Source organism: Sipha flava, unplaced genomic scaffold, assembly GCF_003268045.1.
Source record: "Sipha flava isolate LNK unplaced genomic scaffold, YSA_version1 65_pilon_pilon, whole genome shotgun sequence".
Classification (NCBI taxonomy): Eukaryota; Metazoa; Arthropoda; class Insecta; order Hemiptera; family Aphididae; genus Sipha; species Sipha flava.
Window position 1 is genome coordinate 2042920 of NW_020273605.1, and position 15915 is coordinate 2058834.

At 28.2% G+C, this 15915-nt stretch overlaps 1 protein-coding gene across 1 annotated transcript; it reads right to left on the reverse strand.

Moving 5' to 3' along the window:
- Nucleotides 1–10936: 10936 nt before the first annotated feature.
- LOC112691633 (calreticulin-like) lies at nt 10937–14464 on the reverse strand. The gene is made up of 5 exons (XM_025565969.1): nt 14082–14464; nt 13583–13891; nt 11673–12133; nt 11407–11601; nt 10937–11337 (listed from the first exon to the last, which is right to left on the reverse strand). The coding sequence occupies exons 1-5, from the start codon at nt 14182–14184 to the stop codon at nt 11176–11178; spliced, it is 1230 nt and encodes a 409-aa protein (XP_025421754.1). The 5' UTR covers nt 14185–14464; the 3' UTR covers nt 10937–11175.
- Nucleotides 14465–15915: the final 1451 nt, after the last annotated feature.

Sequence of the window (15915 nt, forward strand, 5' to 3'; positions counted from 1 at the left end):
GCCGGCAGATCGCCTCGGGCGGGTGCGATGGTTTCCGCTACAGGTATCACACGGCTTATCATCGTCGCGTAGTGGTCACTGGAGAAGGGGGGTTGTGCAGCGTTGCATTTGGGAGCAACACGTAGTTGCAGCTGATCGGCACCATCATGCGCGTCCGACGGGCAACGATCGCGTCGAAAAACCGGTTGAAGCGTCTGGTGATGTGGGGGGGGATGACAAACCGGACACATACCCACGGCCTCGTGTTATATTGGACTTCCCGAAGCGTAGCACCGGTTGAAAACGTTGAAAGTGCATTCCCCTAGAAGTGCATATTTCACTTATCAATTCGTTAAGTTGTGCGACCATAGAATTTGAGTACGGAAACATTGAACCGTGGCTTTTATTCAAACGGTGTCTGTTGTTTAGAAATCCTTTGCACGGTCCGCCGAAAAATGTACATACAATAAAACGAGGGAAGGTATTACCGTGCGCGTATTATTTTGCTCGGCAAATATCCCTTTTATCAATAACCCTTGAACACTTTGGGCTTCGAGAAGTCTTACGCCTGCTCTGGCCTTTGCAGGCTTACATTTTCGGCCGGACATCGCACAACGTCGGCCGTGAACACGAATACGCGATGACACAATCGTTTTGGCATTATGTTTCGGCGGATGATTACCAGTGCGCTAGTCTCCGCGTTCGGTCCGCAGTCGAACCGAGCTTATGTTCCCTGTATAGACATTCACGCACTACATCAGGAACTGGGTCTCTGACAATGCCGTTACTATAGACGTTAACCGGCGCCAATGTTTTTTCGGCAATTTTATTGTACAATACGCCCGTCAATTAGTTTTCTCCAACTTTATCCATCTACTAAATAATATTGCAATACTTGCGGCTTATTTACAAATAGTTTCAACAATTTTTTTCAGAGTATGCTATTTCATATTTTGGACATCATCGATTTTTTAATGACGGAAAGGCCGGCGCCCGATGCTCGATTGACTACGAACCTGTGCCAATATTTTACAATTTATTTGCAACTTATTGTTATCAAATTCTTATAGGTGATGGCCTGCCCCTCCATCTAATTTTGTCTAATCGACTCAAAATTCGTGTAAAAATTTTGTAACCATTTGCAACAAATTTTTTTTTTAAAATTTGCATCTTCATTGGTCGTTATCAATTTTTTTTTTTTTTTTTTTAATAGTACCTTGCCCCCCCAACATTGCCAGGTTAACTCTAAATCCGTGTAAATATTTTGCTACTATTTACAACATTTTTTTTTTTTAGAATAAGCATCTCCATTATTTGGATGCTATCGAATTTTTAGAAATCGGGACTTATTAATTACCTTTGACTTTCTTTCATACATGAAAATTTCACGTTTATTTAATTTATTTTTGTTAAACGTCTTTAAAATAATTTCCGGCATAAAATCCTGAAAATTTGTTAAAAATACTATCATACTCATTTCTTTCTTATATATATAAAAAAAAATATCAAAAATCGTTCCACACAATTTTTTTTCATAAGCGTTTAAATTTTAGTTTTTGATAGAACTCGACAACTATCACGAAAATTTACAACATTTTTCTGTTTAAAATATATATAAATTAAATTTGTTTTGTTGGACCTTGAAAATTAAACATAAGGTTTCTCTATGTACTTCGCTGTTGACTAAAATTAAGTTTACCGAAAAATCACAAAATAAATAGAAAACTTTTATATTGTTACTCGTATGTTTTATTCTAAACTTAGAGAAACATATTAACAATATGTTGAACTTCAGAAAAATGAAACTATAGTTATTTTTTCATACAATTTTTATAAAATATCAAATGTATGAATAGTAAAAAAAAATAATAAAAATAAATCGGTCTTGGATCATATAATACATATATATATTACCCATTAATGAGTCAACAAAATACATAATATATAACTTAACTTCAGATATTATTTAAATGCTTTACAAAATTCCTAAACATTATATAATCTTATTTTTCTTTATCATTTTTTTTTTTAAAAAGTTAGCCATTTTGTAAAATTGTTTAGTATAAGCCCAGAATCTTTGTAATGAAATTAAAGTGTTATTTACGATATAACGCACACTATTATTGATGACTTCACGAAGTTCTTGAAAAGTTAAGGAACATATTATTTTGGCAGTTCCGTAAACTAGTAAGTGTGAAACATCGAAATTGTTTCGTATAAAAAATATGCAAGATTAATAAGATAAGATAATCAATAAGATTTTTTACTGAAAAATTTTTCTTTATTTACAAAATACATAATAACCCTTACTGCATGATTTTTTTTGTCTATTAATGGAATCTTTTAAATTCTATAGTAAAATTATCGCAGATTACGGGAAAAATAATAAAAAAATTACCATGTTAAAAATTATGAAGTTATAAGTTATAGTTTAATACTTGCCATATTTGGCACAACATGCATTAACAACAATTACCAACATTTTTATCTGTGACATATTTGACACACCATACATTATCATCAATTACCAATATTTTTGTTTATGTTTGTTAAAAGTAGGCATAAAAGAAAATATTTTCACAGTTTTAATACACTAAATAATTACATATTTAATATTTTAACTTTTGTTTAATCGATTTATTAAAATTAAAAAGTTATTACTTATGTAGGAAATAATTCAAAATATAACCCCCCCTCCTCCACAAATTAAATATATTTTTCTGGCTACGTCACTGTATTTGATCAATATATATTTTCATTCTAACTAAAAATTAGGTGGTCAAAATTACCATTGATTTTATAATAAAAAAAGTTATTCTATAATCTATGTAGGTTATAACGCGACGCCGCGTTGAAATTCCTTGATACGTTATTGCATCGATAAAATTAGAAACACAACTATTTTGATTTATAAAATGTTATTACATTTTGTTATTAGTTTATACAGTTCTTTAAATCATTGGTAGCCTTTATTTAGACCAGTGGTTCTCAACCTTTTTTTGTTCACGGAACACTATTATACATCACAAGTTTTCGCGGCACACCCATGCACTTGACAGTGGCACACACTCAAAAATGAATAGGGGAAGTATATTGAATGGAAAAATAACACCCATCCACTAAATCATTTTCAAAAACAGACTCGCGGGGGCTTCGCCCCCACACCCCCCTAACTAGAATTCTCTAAACTTGTTCAAGATTTAATAATAAAGTATTGAATGTTAATAAAATAAAATACAGGTTCTCAGTAGCTATTAATTTTTATTGATTATTGTAAGTCTTAATAACTATGCACACTTGGAGTAAACATCAAACTTAAATTAATATAATAAAGCCTTTTGCAATAAGCTACTATTATTTGAAAATGTATTAATTACAGTATCTGTGTCAATTTTAATATCATTTTCACATGATAGTAACATTAAATTTTCTAACCAACTTTCACACATGGTACTACGAAGTTTGTTTTTAATAATTGTCAATTTAGAAAAGGTTCTTTCGGTTTTTTTTAGTTTTTATTACACGTAGCACGTTTAAACCGTTTTACCAATAGAATAACGAACGGTTGTACAGGCTTGCCTATTTTAATGTCCCTGAATAATTATTACTATAGTTTATGTAGGTATAGGTACAATTGAATTAATATCCTCATATAAGTCATGAGATTTCGGCTACCCAAACCACCCACCTCTAAAAATGTAGAGGCCATGGCTTCTCAAAAACCTCTTCAACACGCCACTGTACGTAATAGATTTATTATGATGTAGTCATGTGATGTAGATATTTTGGAGCCAGGAGGACCACCCACCCACCTAATTTTTCAGGGGTAGCAGCTGCTACCCTTGAACCCTCTAGTGTGCGCCACTGGCACTTGACACTAAAAACTTTGGCTACGCGCTAAAATATTCACTTTTATCAATCGGTATTTTCAATTTATTTCTGAACAACTGTACAGTTCTAAAACTAAATTACTTTAATCTACACACGTATGATTTATCTGTACAGATAAATAAATGTAAAGAAATAAAATACATTCCGTTTTCAATATTTTTATATCAAACATTTTTCGCGGCACACCTAGTTGATCTCACGGCACAGTAGTGTGTCGTGGCACACCAGTTGAGAACCACTGATTTAGACATTAGAGTTCCGTGAAACACAATCTATTTTTTAAGGGTTCCGTGATGATAAAAGTTTGGAAACCGCTGCTATACACGACCGAGGTTGTGACCGATCGATCGAGCTATAACCATTGATTTTATAATATACAGATAAATTGAGGTATAGGAATATTTGGAAACCGTATTTTTAAAAAGTCATTAATAGGTTTGTAAATGAAAAAAAAAATGTTAAATTATTATTTTAATTAATATTTTTGAATAGTGAATATTTATAGATACTTAAATAAAGATACCTAATTAATTATTTGTATTAGACGTAGTACTTATTTTTCAATAAATTGGTTAAATAACGGTCAAGTATTCATTATACTCTATTTATCACTCATAAATATTCCTATTCGTCTCTGCTCTATGGTCTATATACAATTGTGGTTTTCACTGTCCCCCCCCACGAGAAAAATTTCTGCGTGCGAACTTGTCTAAATATATACATTTTGAAGTTACGAAAACTAATCCCAACGATTAAATTTAATTCAGAGTCGATTGTTTATGGCCTAAATATGATTCACAGTTAATTAAAATAAAAATGACTGATTTGTAGTAGATTCAAACGTATACATTTTTGATATGTAATTTTAATTTCGATATTCAACTCATAACATAATAAAATATACCTACTATATGTCTTAAAATTATTGTATATTTTACATAATAAGAGAGACATTTCGAGGGAGTCATTATCCGTTAACCCCCGACTACGTCGTTGGTTGAATATCCTAATTCATTTCAATTGAAATCTGCCTCATTGATAGCGCGGTGAGGGAAAGAGGGATTATCACCGTGTCGAGTGCGTGGGTTATCGCCAAGCTGAGCCTACGAGTCGCAAGCGATGCACCACGACAATAGTTGGCCTCACTCCCCCTTTGCAGTGGCGTGCCCAGAAATTTGGAATGGGGGGATGTGTTAAATAAAAATGTATTATTAAAATGTAATATTTTCATTCTTTATTATTATACCAAAAAAAAAAAAAAAATGCATTCAAGGTGGAAATTCATCCTTTGGGCTTTTACACTAAATTCATCAATTATTTGTTCTATAGATAATGGAATGTCTCGATGTATGTTCATTAACGCCAATCCATTTAACCGTTACTGTCCCATCGTATTTCTTAAATACGTTTTTAAACGTTTAATTCTAAAAAAAAACAAGCCCATGAAGGAATATATCACCCATCCCCCCCCCCCCCCTTCTGCGCACGCTACTGCACTATTGTGCCATATTTCACATAAAAGAAATACACTGGTATGGTATCTGACGATCAGCCCGACCCAACTATTTTTTTTTTTATCAATTTTCAAGAAATAAGTCTCTAGCATTACATCTTACATAATGCACAGTGACTAGCAACTTACCGACTGCTTGGTTGCTTGAGCTTGGCTTAACTGCTTTTATAGTTTTTATTCTAAAAATATTTCCTAAAATTTTAAATAAATAAAATAATTTTCTCATTAAATTAATTATAAAATAAATATGGTTGATAAATTCAAGTAAATCATTTTTTTTCTTTTACTGATAAATCTTTCCATTTATTTAATATTTAATGTCAATTTTTGAACACTACGAATTTCAGCGAACCAAGCTATACAACCATGACTAAAGCTGAACTACGCAATATACAATGATACACTGATAAGTTCTAAAATACAGTTGGTTGTATAACTTTTTTCAGTTTTCAAGTCATAAAACTGAAATGAATATTCATAAAGATTTTTACTTAAATGCTGAATTTTAAAAAACTATAATTGATTAATACGGTTCATAAAAGTACATTTTAACTATAGTTAGGTGTACAAGTAATGAGCAACTGAATTTGTTACTTTTTAATATTAAGTATCTAACTGTTAACTCTTAAATGTATTACCAATTTTAATTCAAAATACCTCCTATACCTAAGTTAAACTGTTTAAAAAAATTTAATTTGACACTTTAGTATTACTTTTTTTATTTTTTTAGTAAATATATAAATTAAGGAATAACATTTTTTAGTTTAATCATAACATAATATTAAACAGAGTACAACAAAGCATGAAATATATAAATAACAGTTAGCTTTTTATAGTATTTTAGTAACTTATTAGCACTTTGAGTTTTGAAAGAAATATAAACGATTTCTGTTGTAAATACTTAACTTCTAGAAAACAAGATATAAATAACATAACAAAATTAATAGGTACTTTCCTAATAATTGCAACGAAGCAAAATAAAAAAAAAAAACATTGTAATAAATTAAGATATAACTTTATCTTAATGTATAATATAATAAGAGTAAATTTCAATCTTCAAATTAGGTATTAAAGTCTTTTTTTTTCAGATTCTTATATTTTTTGATTTATCTTAAACCATAAGTTCTTTTAATTTTAAATGGATATTTGCCAACTAAGTCAATAATCCCATAAAAAATAAATCTATTTTCAACAGCATAAATACCTTCTTTTCTTGGCGATGTATATTTATCAATATCCTTTTTCATACATTTAATTTTACCACTTGCACTACATATTTTTAAATATGTTATTATTGTTTGTTCCTCTTCATCTTTAAGTTCTTTTTTTCTTCCACCTCCAACTTTAACAATATCACGATTTTTTTTATATTTTTATTTTATATCATCATTATAGCACAAAATTAAAAAATTACAGTTCTAATCTAACTTAATTAATAACATTTATGATTAATGCTTACACATTTTTGTTTATGAATAATATATTTTCAATTTAAAATATTTTAAATTATAAATAAAAAATGAAGTTTAAATATTTTATTATTTATAAAATATTATTCTATATTTTAGTCTAAATCTTATAAAATTAATTACAATATGCCACATATGTTTTATTCAATATAAAATTAAAATAAAAAACAATACAAACATTTTTTTTTTAACTATTTTACTTAATATACATTTTTTGATTATAAGTTAGTGAAAAAAAAAAGAAGGATAAGGATTAGGGAACAAAAATAACATAAAGTGTATACCACACTAAAAAAAAACAATAATATGTATGAGTAAGTGACTAACTGAAAATAATGTGGTAGTTCTAAAAGATAAAATTAAAATTAAATTATTCAGTAAAACTATTATCATACATCATCTTAAATAATGACAGACTACACATTATTTTTTATAGTTCATCATGGGCTTTATCAATTTCTTCATCACAGTGACGCATGCATGGTGGGTAAGAAGTCATACCTCCCCCTCTTGAAATAATTTCCTTCATTAAATTTTAACCTTACCTAACTAATTTCTACAAACAATTTTACAAACAAGATTGGCATTATATTTATAAAATTATATATTATGAATATTATACATTATTCTATTATAACAAGTTAACAATTTTCATTTAGTTTCCGTTGACCTTATAAACTGTTCATGATAAATTAAGAAGTTATAAGTATACAGAATAATAACAAATAATATTATGTTAGGGGTTTATTTTCCATGTACAAATATAAATAGTATACACTATTTTTGTACAACGTTTAACAATATGTTTCCATAAGATTAACATTAATGTAACATTAAGTACAACATTAATTATTGTAGTAAATTATTAATGGCAAAACCCCCCTTGAAAAAAAATCCTGTGTGTGCTACTACTTCATAATTCTCTTTATTATCATTTACGAATTGGATATCCTCTGCTGTCTCGATATCTAATCCATTTTTTATCCTATTCTCAATAGTCAATAGGTCCATAAAAAATAAATCTATTTTTAACAGTATGAATATCTTCTTTTATTTGCCATGTTGATAAAACTTTCATGTGATCAGACTCTAAAATTGTTTTTTAAAACTACATCATTATTACCATTTTAGTTAAATATTCTAAATACTTGGCAAGAATTTCTTGCAATCTATAAAATTGCACTTATAAACTTGATGGGCTATATTTCGACAGCCTGTGTGTCTGTGTAAATGACTTTTTTTCTATCTTAATTTTTTAAACTGAATTTGAAATTTAAAGTTAAAACTTTTCAATTTTATTTCAGATATTGATTCTCTCGTTGGAGACAATCAAAAATTACATTAAATTGTTTAACTCTCGAATAATCTGATTCAGTGAAGTTTTTTTTTTTTTTTTTGATAAACATTCATTTTTTAATAAATAAATTGTAATAACTGATGTATGTGTACATTATACATTTATAATCTAACCTTACTATTGGTGGTCTTCAAAGATTTTCTACGAAATTAGTGGTCCACGCTACTAAAAAGATTGGGAACCGTTGATCTATTATGTAATTAACCCTAAGGTTTCTTTTTATATAATTATGGACCATGTTCTAAAATAAAAAAAAAAAATAAAAAAATGTTTACTATTTTCAACAAAAAATTATTATATTTATACTCTTGATTTATTTAAATCTCTTATTTTAAATTAACAATACAACTATAGTGATAAAAAACAATAATGAAATAATGAACATCTGTTTCTTTTCATATACCATTCTCTTCCTCAAACTACTATCTCAACTCACCGATCATCCGTCTTATGCGCATTACTAATACCGACCCTTCATTCATCCTCTAAAATTGAGCTTCGTTTCCATAAATCAAATTATTACTATCTACATTCGGTGTTATTTAGGGTTCGTCCTGTATTGTAAAATAAAATAATATAAATACTCTAAATTTCCGATTCGAAAAAAAAGAACAACATTTCAGATGAATTATGATAACAAATTGACATCAAACGATTTTGATAATAATTTTTTTATTATGGTTATACTTTATTGATTCATTACAAACTATTCTGGAATATAGTTCAATACTCCTACTACCTATTTATGCCTAAATATTACATATTAATAACAAATGTGATTGGAATTCTCTTGATATCACATTTTCTTAGTACCTTGCTCTCCCCTATAATCAAAGGTTAATTTAACATCAGTTACATAAAATTTGGTTCGGGTTTTTCTTTTTTAATTTCAATTAATTATTTATCCAATGATCACATTAAGTGGAATAACTGTATTATCAAACCAAATAATACAACTTTCATCTGTTGTTAATTGATATAAGAAAACCATTATCCAGTGTCTAATTGATTTGTTTTTTTTTTAATTTGTTATTAGAAATACTAGAAACTTTACTAGTATTAGTCATAAATTCATAAATTTTATAATATATGTATTTAAAGTATTAAAATTAATTAATTGTTTAATATTATTTGACTTTTTTAATGTATATTTTAATAAACAATGCCTGACTAAAATTATCTTTAGTATTTGTTCTTACAAATTAATATTAGGTATGTTTATATATTTAGTAAGAATGATCCATTCAAGACTTTTAAATACCAAGTATTCTTGTTAGTTTACATGAAATTAAATATTTATTTATATGAAATGTCTAATATATTAATACTTATATTAGCACTGATGATTACTTTATAATTATTATTAATATTCGACCATTTTATCAAATAAATATCAAAACCTATTAATAGTATTTTGTTATTATACCCAATAATCTATAAATTTATATTGTTTTATAATTGTGTAAATTAATTTTAAAATTAATACCTAAAGACTTACAATTTGTAATAACATCCATTATTATTATGTTATCGCTAATAAAAATAGTTTCACCATTATTTAAAAAATTTAAGAATTCTATAACTTTTATCAGTTAATATTAAAATTTAAATCTCTACTATGCCATTTCTCAGTTAATATAATTAATATTTAATGTCAGCAGAATTGTATTTAATTAAATCAAAATTTTATTTTAGTGTAGAGAAAGCTGGCCTACTAATTATTAAAATATCCAATACAGATTTTATACTTATCAGATCACTTACCAAATTAAAATTTGAAATTAGATCAGTCATAAAAGTATCATGTTTCATTATTAATGTAAAAATGTATTTCTTAAAGTTGGAGTATATTCAAGTTTGATCATAAATTTTTAATTTATCATAGAAAGTTTTTTTTTCTTTAAATTCTTCAAATAAGAATGATAATATACTTTTTTTATATGAGATACAGGATTATAACATACGAGTATATTCCATGAAGACATAATAAAAGATAATAGAACACTAAACAAAAGAGATAAAACGTCTAAAACATATGAACATATGATTAAAACTGAATATATAGTTTTTTTTTTTTAGATTAATATAACAATGCAATTCTTACATCAAGAGAAATTTTAGGAACTTGATGATATATCAAAGGAATGAAGGTAGTAAGGAAGGTTAATAAAAATGAATTCAATTATCAAGGAAATAGTTTGTCAAGCTTAAGTATAATTTAGTCATAAATAAAACAAACTTCAGATAAAGTAACACAACAAGAATCGATGGTATTATATAAAATAAAATTAATTATAATGTTGATCTTTCTGAAAAAATATTTAGCATAATGAATTATTCTTGTATAATACGGTTTCTAGACACTTGGTTTTATGAAATATGTACACATTTATTAAAGTTATAGCTCAAGTATATTTTAAACATAAGGATAATTTTGATTACAACATCATAGCACAAAACTAAAAAACTACAATTCTAATCTAACTTAATTAATAACATGAATAATTAATGTTTACACATTTTTGTTTATGATTAATATATTTTCAATTTAAAATATTTTAAATTATAAATAAAAAATTAAGCTTAAATATTTTATTATTTATAAGATATTATTTTATATTTTAGTCTAAATCTAAAATTTACTAAATACAAAATTAATTACGTATGCCACATATGTTTTATTCAAGATAAGATTAAAATGAAACACAATACAAATATTAATTTTTTTAACTATTTTACTTAGCTTAAATTTTTGATTATAAGTTAATGAAAAGAAAGAAGGAAAATGATTAGGGAACAAAAATAATATTAATTGTATACCACACTAAAAAAACAATAATATGTATGAATAAGTGACTAACGGAAAACAATATGTGGCAGTCCTGAAAGATAAAATTAAAATTAAATTATTCAGTAAAACTATTATCATACATCATCTTAAATAATGATATACTACATAGTATTTTTTAGAGTTCATCATGGACTTTATCAAATTCTTCATCATCTTCTTCATCTTCATCCTCTTTATTATCTTTTACGAATTCAATGTCCTCTGCTGTCTCGATATCCAATCCTTTTTTTATCCTTTCTTCTACATCTAAAGCTTCCTTCATTTTATTTTCGCCCTCCTAAAAGAGTTAATTACATTATAAAATTATATTTAGTATAATTTCACAAAATATGAACTATGCACTTACATATCTTGGGTCCCAGATAGCCTCAGCTTTTTCTTTAGCAAGTTCAATATCATCCGTGATCAAAATATTGTTGAAAATTGTTCCAGATTTTACTTGCCATAAATCAAAGCCAACAGCACAAATTTCTTTTCTCAGATATAGTTTATCATCAGATTTGTATTCTGGGTTGTCTATTTCTGGATGTATCCAAACTCCCTGTAAATAATTATTAACTATTGTAAAATCATTTATAGTATTTTTAAAAATAAATTTAAGACTATTAAAACCTTATAATTAGGGTTTTCAATTTGTTTTGGTTTCCATTCGCCCTTGTAATCTGGATTATCAATCATTGGTGGTTCCCATATACCATCCATTTCATCATCCCAATCGTTTGGTTTGATCGCAGCTGGATCAGAAACAAGTTTTGGCTTATCCCAATCTTCTGGTTTCTCATCATTAGGGTCATCAATAGTTTTTCTATCGTCCCAATCTTCAGGTTTTTTAACTTCAGGATTCTTGATTTTTTTGGGTGGTAAAAAATTCCAGTCAGCTTCTAACTCTCCAGACTGTATCTTCTCATTGTCAATCAAAACCTCGTAGGTATTATTAGGTTTAACAATAAGAGTGTACATGTGAGTGTAGATATCATCTAAACAACGAATTTCTTTATTCATCACCAGATTCTTGCCATTGTAGCTAAAGATAACATGTACTAATTTTGTTTCGGTACCACAAATGTCAGGTCCTAAAAAAAGACAACAATACTTTTACTTATAAATTTAATTGCATAATAAGTATTAAAAAAACCTAGTTTAAAATGTTATTTATTTTTTTATTTATTAGAATACTATAAAGCTTGAATATAATATAATTAGGTCATTTAATATCAGAGTTATAATTAATATATATCTGAAATCTATTATGATAAATATTAATTTTTTGTTTTAAACAGTCCAATTTAAAATATTAAAACTAAAGGTTTCTTTAAAGATAAAATTAGTATAGTTTATATATTAATTTAACATTCCTGTACTTGAGAACATTTTAAACAGTACAATTTCCCTAGTTTGTAGAATTTTAGTACTCAAAGTTGTTTAAAATACATGGCAGTTATTGAATAATTGTAAAAACAAATATTGTACTATTATACGTGTAAAAAGTTATATTAATAAAACTTTTAACCATTAATATATAAAGATATTGATGTAAAACATACTTGCTTAAGTTAACCTAAGAAAGTGATAAGCAATTAAAAATGTTGAATCTTAATAAAATATATTAATATTAATACATTATATGTAACTAACATAAATATTGGTAAGTAATAATACATTTTTACTCATTTAGTATAAAGTGTTTATAATATTTATTTGAATTGACTAAACTACATAATATATATATATTTATTCTAAAATAATTTTAACACAATATTATTTTAATTTAATAAAAAAAAATAATAATAATAATAATAATATTTAAGTAAATCAATTAAAATTTTGGATTTTAATATTATTAAAATTAAATTATTTTTGTAAGTACTTTAATTTCAACTATTTTTTTACATGCCGAGATATTTTCTTTTATATGAAACCTTCATATATTTATATCATATTTTATCCACAACACAGATATATATATATATATAAATAGAACAACATCATTATCACAGATATCTAAGATCCAATATCTCTTTTATTTATTTAATATTCTTAACTTTATATCACTATTGATGTACATAAATTTAATACTAAGCTATAATTATTTTTAAGTAATTTGAATTGTTCACTTGTAATATTAATAATTGATTCATATTTTACGAAAAAAAAAAAAAAAAAAAAATGAGATGATTCATCAATGAATAATTGGTTTATAATATTTATATGAATTACATAATATTTAAGTATAACCAAAAATTGCTTTCAGTCATATGACAAAAACACCTGTTTTCAACGGCGTTTGTACTTGGTATGTAATAGGAAATTACGAGAGGAAGGAATGAGTGAGCTGTATGTTATCTGTTTCCTGTGTGTTAGAACGTAGTTCAATCATAGTTGAATGCGTTTAGATCATAATACCAAATATTTTCAATGCAACACTCCTCATTCAAATATTATGAAACCGATGATAAAACTAATGAAGTAAATAAACCGTATTGAGATAATAACACAATACATCTAGAACTGAATATGATTACCGAACATGATCTCGTATGGGGTTTCGCCGTGCATTTGCTTGGGTTCCAAGTCGCAGTTGAACAGCTTGATGTATCCACCGCCGCAATCGATGTGCTGTTCGTGTTTGACGGTGTACTGAATGACGAGGTTTTTTCCCTCGTTGCTGAACGGAGTGAACTTCCGGGACAACGCGTAGAACCGAGCGTCTTGTGTCGTCTGTATACCCTTGTCGACCTCAAAGTCGTTGTAGAAAGCGCCCGAGCTGCGGACGAACTTGCCGAACTCGATGCCAGCGTGTTCCGAGTACGTCCATTCGTTTTCCCACGAATCTGCGTAAAAGCGTACAAAAAAAAAGAATGAAAAAAAAAAAGTCGTGTAATAACTATTATTATAGGTATAGTGGTTGTCGTAGACGGCTAAATTTCGAACGTTTTACATGCTGCGGTCAGAAACCGACAACACAATAGGTTGGATTAACCGGATAACCGAAATATCGGAAGAGCAAGCACGGTCGCTTACCGTCGTCGAAGTTCTCTTCGTAGTATATTTCCGCGTTGACGACTAGGGTGGCGGCGGACAGGCAGAACAGAGCGCACAACAATTGCTTCGTTGGTGCTCTCATCGTTCAGATTTGTTCGGCGGCAGCACGGCGTAGGTACACAGAGCGATGTCTTGACGAATCTTCGACGGCAGACTGGTCGAGCGCGTTTCCTAACCTAACCACTGACTACGAAAACGATCGGGACAGGTGCACGGACACTCGCAGAAATGTGCTATGCGTACGTGGACAATGGGCTACGGCGGCGGCGGCTACCTCACACGTTGCGCATTTTTGAAAACAACATCAACGGACCGCAGCGATTGGCCCGGCCAATCGGCGCGCACCACACAGTGCTGGTCATCCGCCGCCGTCCCTGCAACAGCCGTTTGAATACGACGCTGTTTCATAACCTACTTGTACGAAGACGGACAGCGGACGACAGGTGGCTATTTGCCGCCAAAATTCAAACAGCCCGGGATTAATTTACACCGCGACGGAAACGTATCGAAATCTTTAGGATATAATATCTTTTGGAGGACACTTCGTGACAATTTATATGAAACATTAACATTTGCGTATCAAACGTTTTTTTTTGACACCGTAAATCCGGACTAAAGGTTTTATTGCAAGAAAGCCTCGTTATATTTATCTGCCACAAAATAATTTTACTGTTTGAAATTAAAATAAATTATTATTACTGAGTTTTAGTTTCGAGTTGAATATTTAATTACTGGTTGTTTCCACATGTACACCATACGTAAACATAATAATTATTATTATTATTAAAAAAAAAAAAGTTGTCATTAATTAATATTCTATTCTTATACCATTTTCAGTTTAAATTATGTCATATTATCATAACTTTTATACCGTCAACTGTGAAACTCATAAAAATTGTAATTTTCATAATCATTAACTGTTATACCTATTTTAATCACCAATTTGATTTTTATGTATTCCGCTTTATACATAGTTTGACTTGTAGCCACGGCTGCCACGGATTTATCTATTGCTTGACGGTATTCCATTGTCACTTCGTGACGGGGATTTCCGGTGGTAAATCATTGGTAGAAATCGGTGTATAAGTAGTGGGAACACAGATATCAGTTGGATATTAGTTATTAGTTAGTCAGATATCTATGGTGGGAAATGTCAGAAATAATATGGTTATTTTGGAAATCTATGGAGTAATCTTGTAAATCTTATGATCATTTTGAAAATCTGAGGTAATCTCATGGAAATTTTTATTACATTACAACTCAACATTACTTGAATACCAAATCTGTATTTCCTCAAATAAGGACCAAGTTAAGAACAAGACTTCTGAAACCTAGTATAATTTTTCCCATAGGTAGATCCTGCTTCATGAATTAATTTACAATGTCTAATTGATAATTACTCTAAAGACAAATATTTTCTCACAAAGTCAGATCATTTGATAAAATTAATTTTCGAGCAGCAGAAAAAATGTGTTCTGATACAGTTATTGTATTAATGAAATTATTCCAAATACAAATGGTACAGTTGCTTATCTAACAATTATGCAGTTTGTTATTTCTGCGTTCAACGACCATAATATTAGCGTTAAATACTGTATATATAAACTGGTTTGCTGTATTCTTTTTAAGAAAATGGAAACTTTGGATTACAAACAATAAGTCCTACTCTTGTACAACTAACTTTATGTTTATTTTTTCGTGACAAATAACCTTTTACATAAATACGACTAAGATTAAATTAATTAAAATTAAAATAAATAGCCATGAGTTAGTAACATTAAATAAATAAAACATAAATAAAATATATCAATGC

Coding starts and splice junctions, on each gene's coding strand:
- LOC112691633 (XM_025565969.1), bottom strand. CDS start 14,184: ATGAGAGCACCAACGAAGCAATTGTTGTGCGCTCTGTTCTGCCTGTCC. Junction 13,892..14,081: donor CGAAGAGAACTTCGACGACG/GTAAGCGACCGT, acceptor GCTTTTACGCAG/ATTCGTGGGAAAACGAATGG. Junction 12,134..13,582: donor CCCATACGAGATCATGTTCG/GTAATCATATTC, acceptor GTCTTTTTTTAG/GACCTGACATTTGTGGTACC.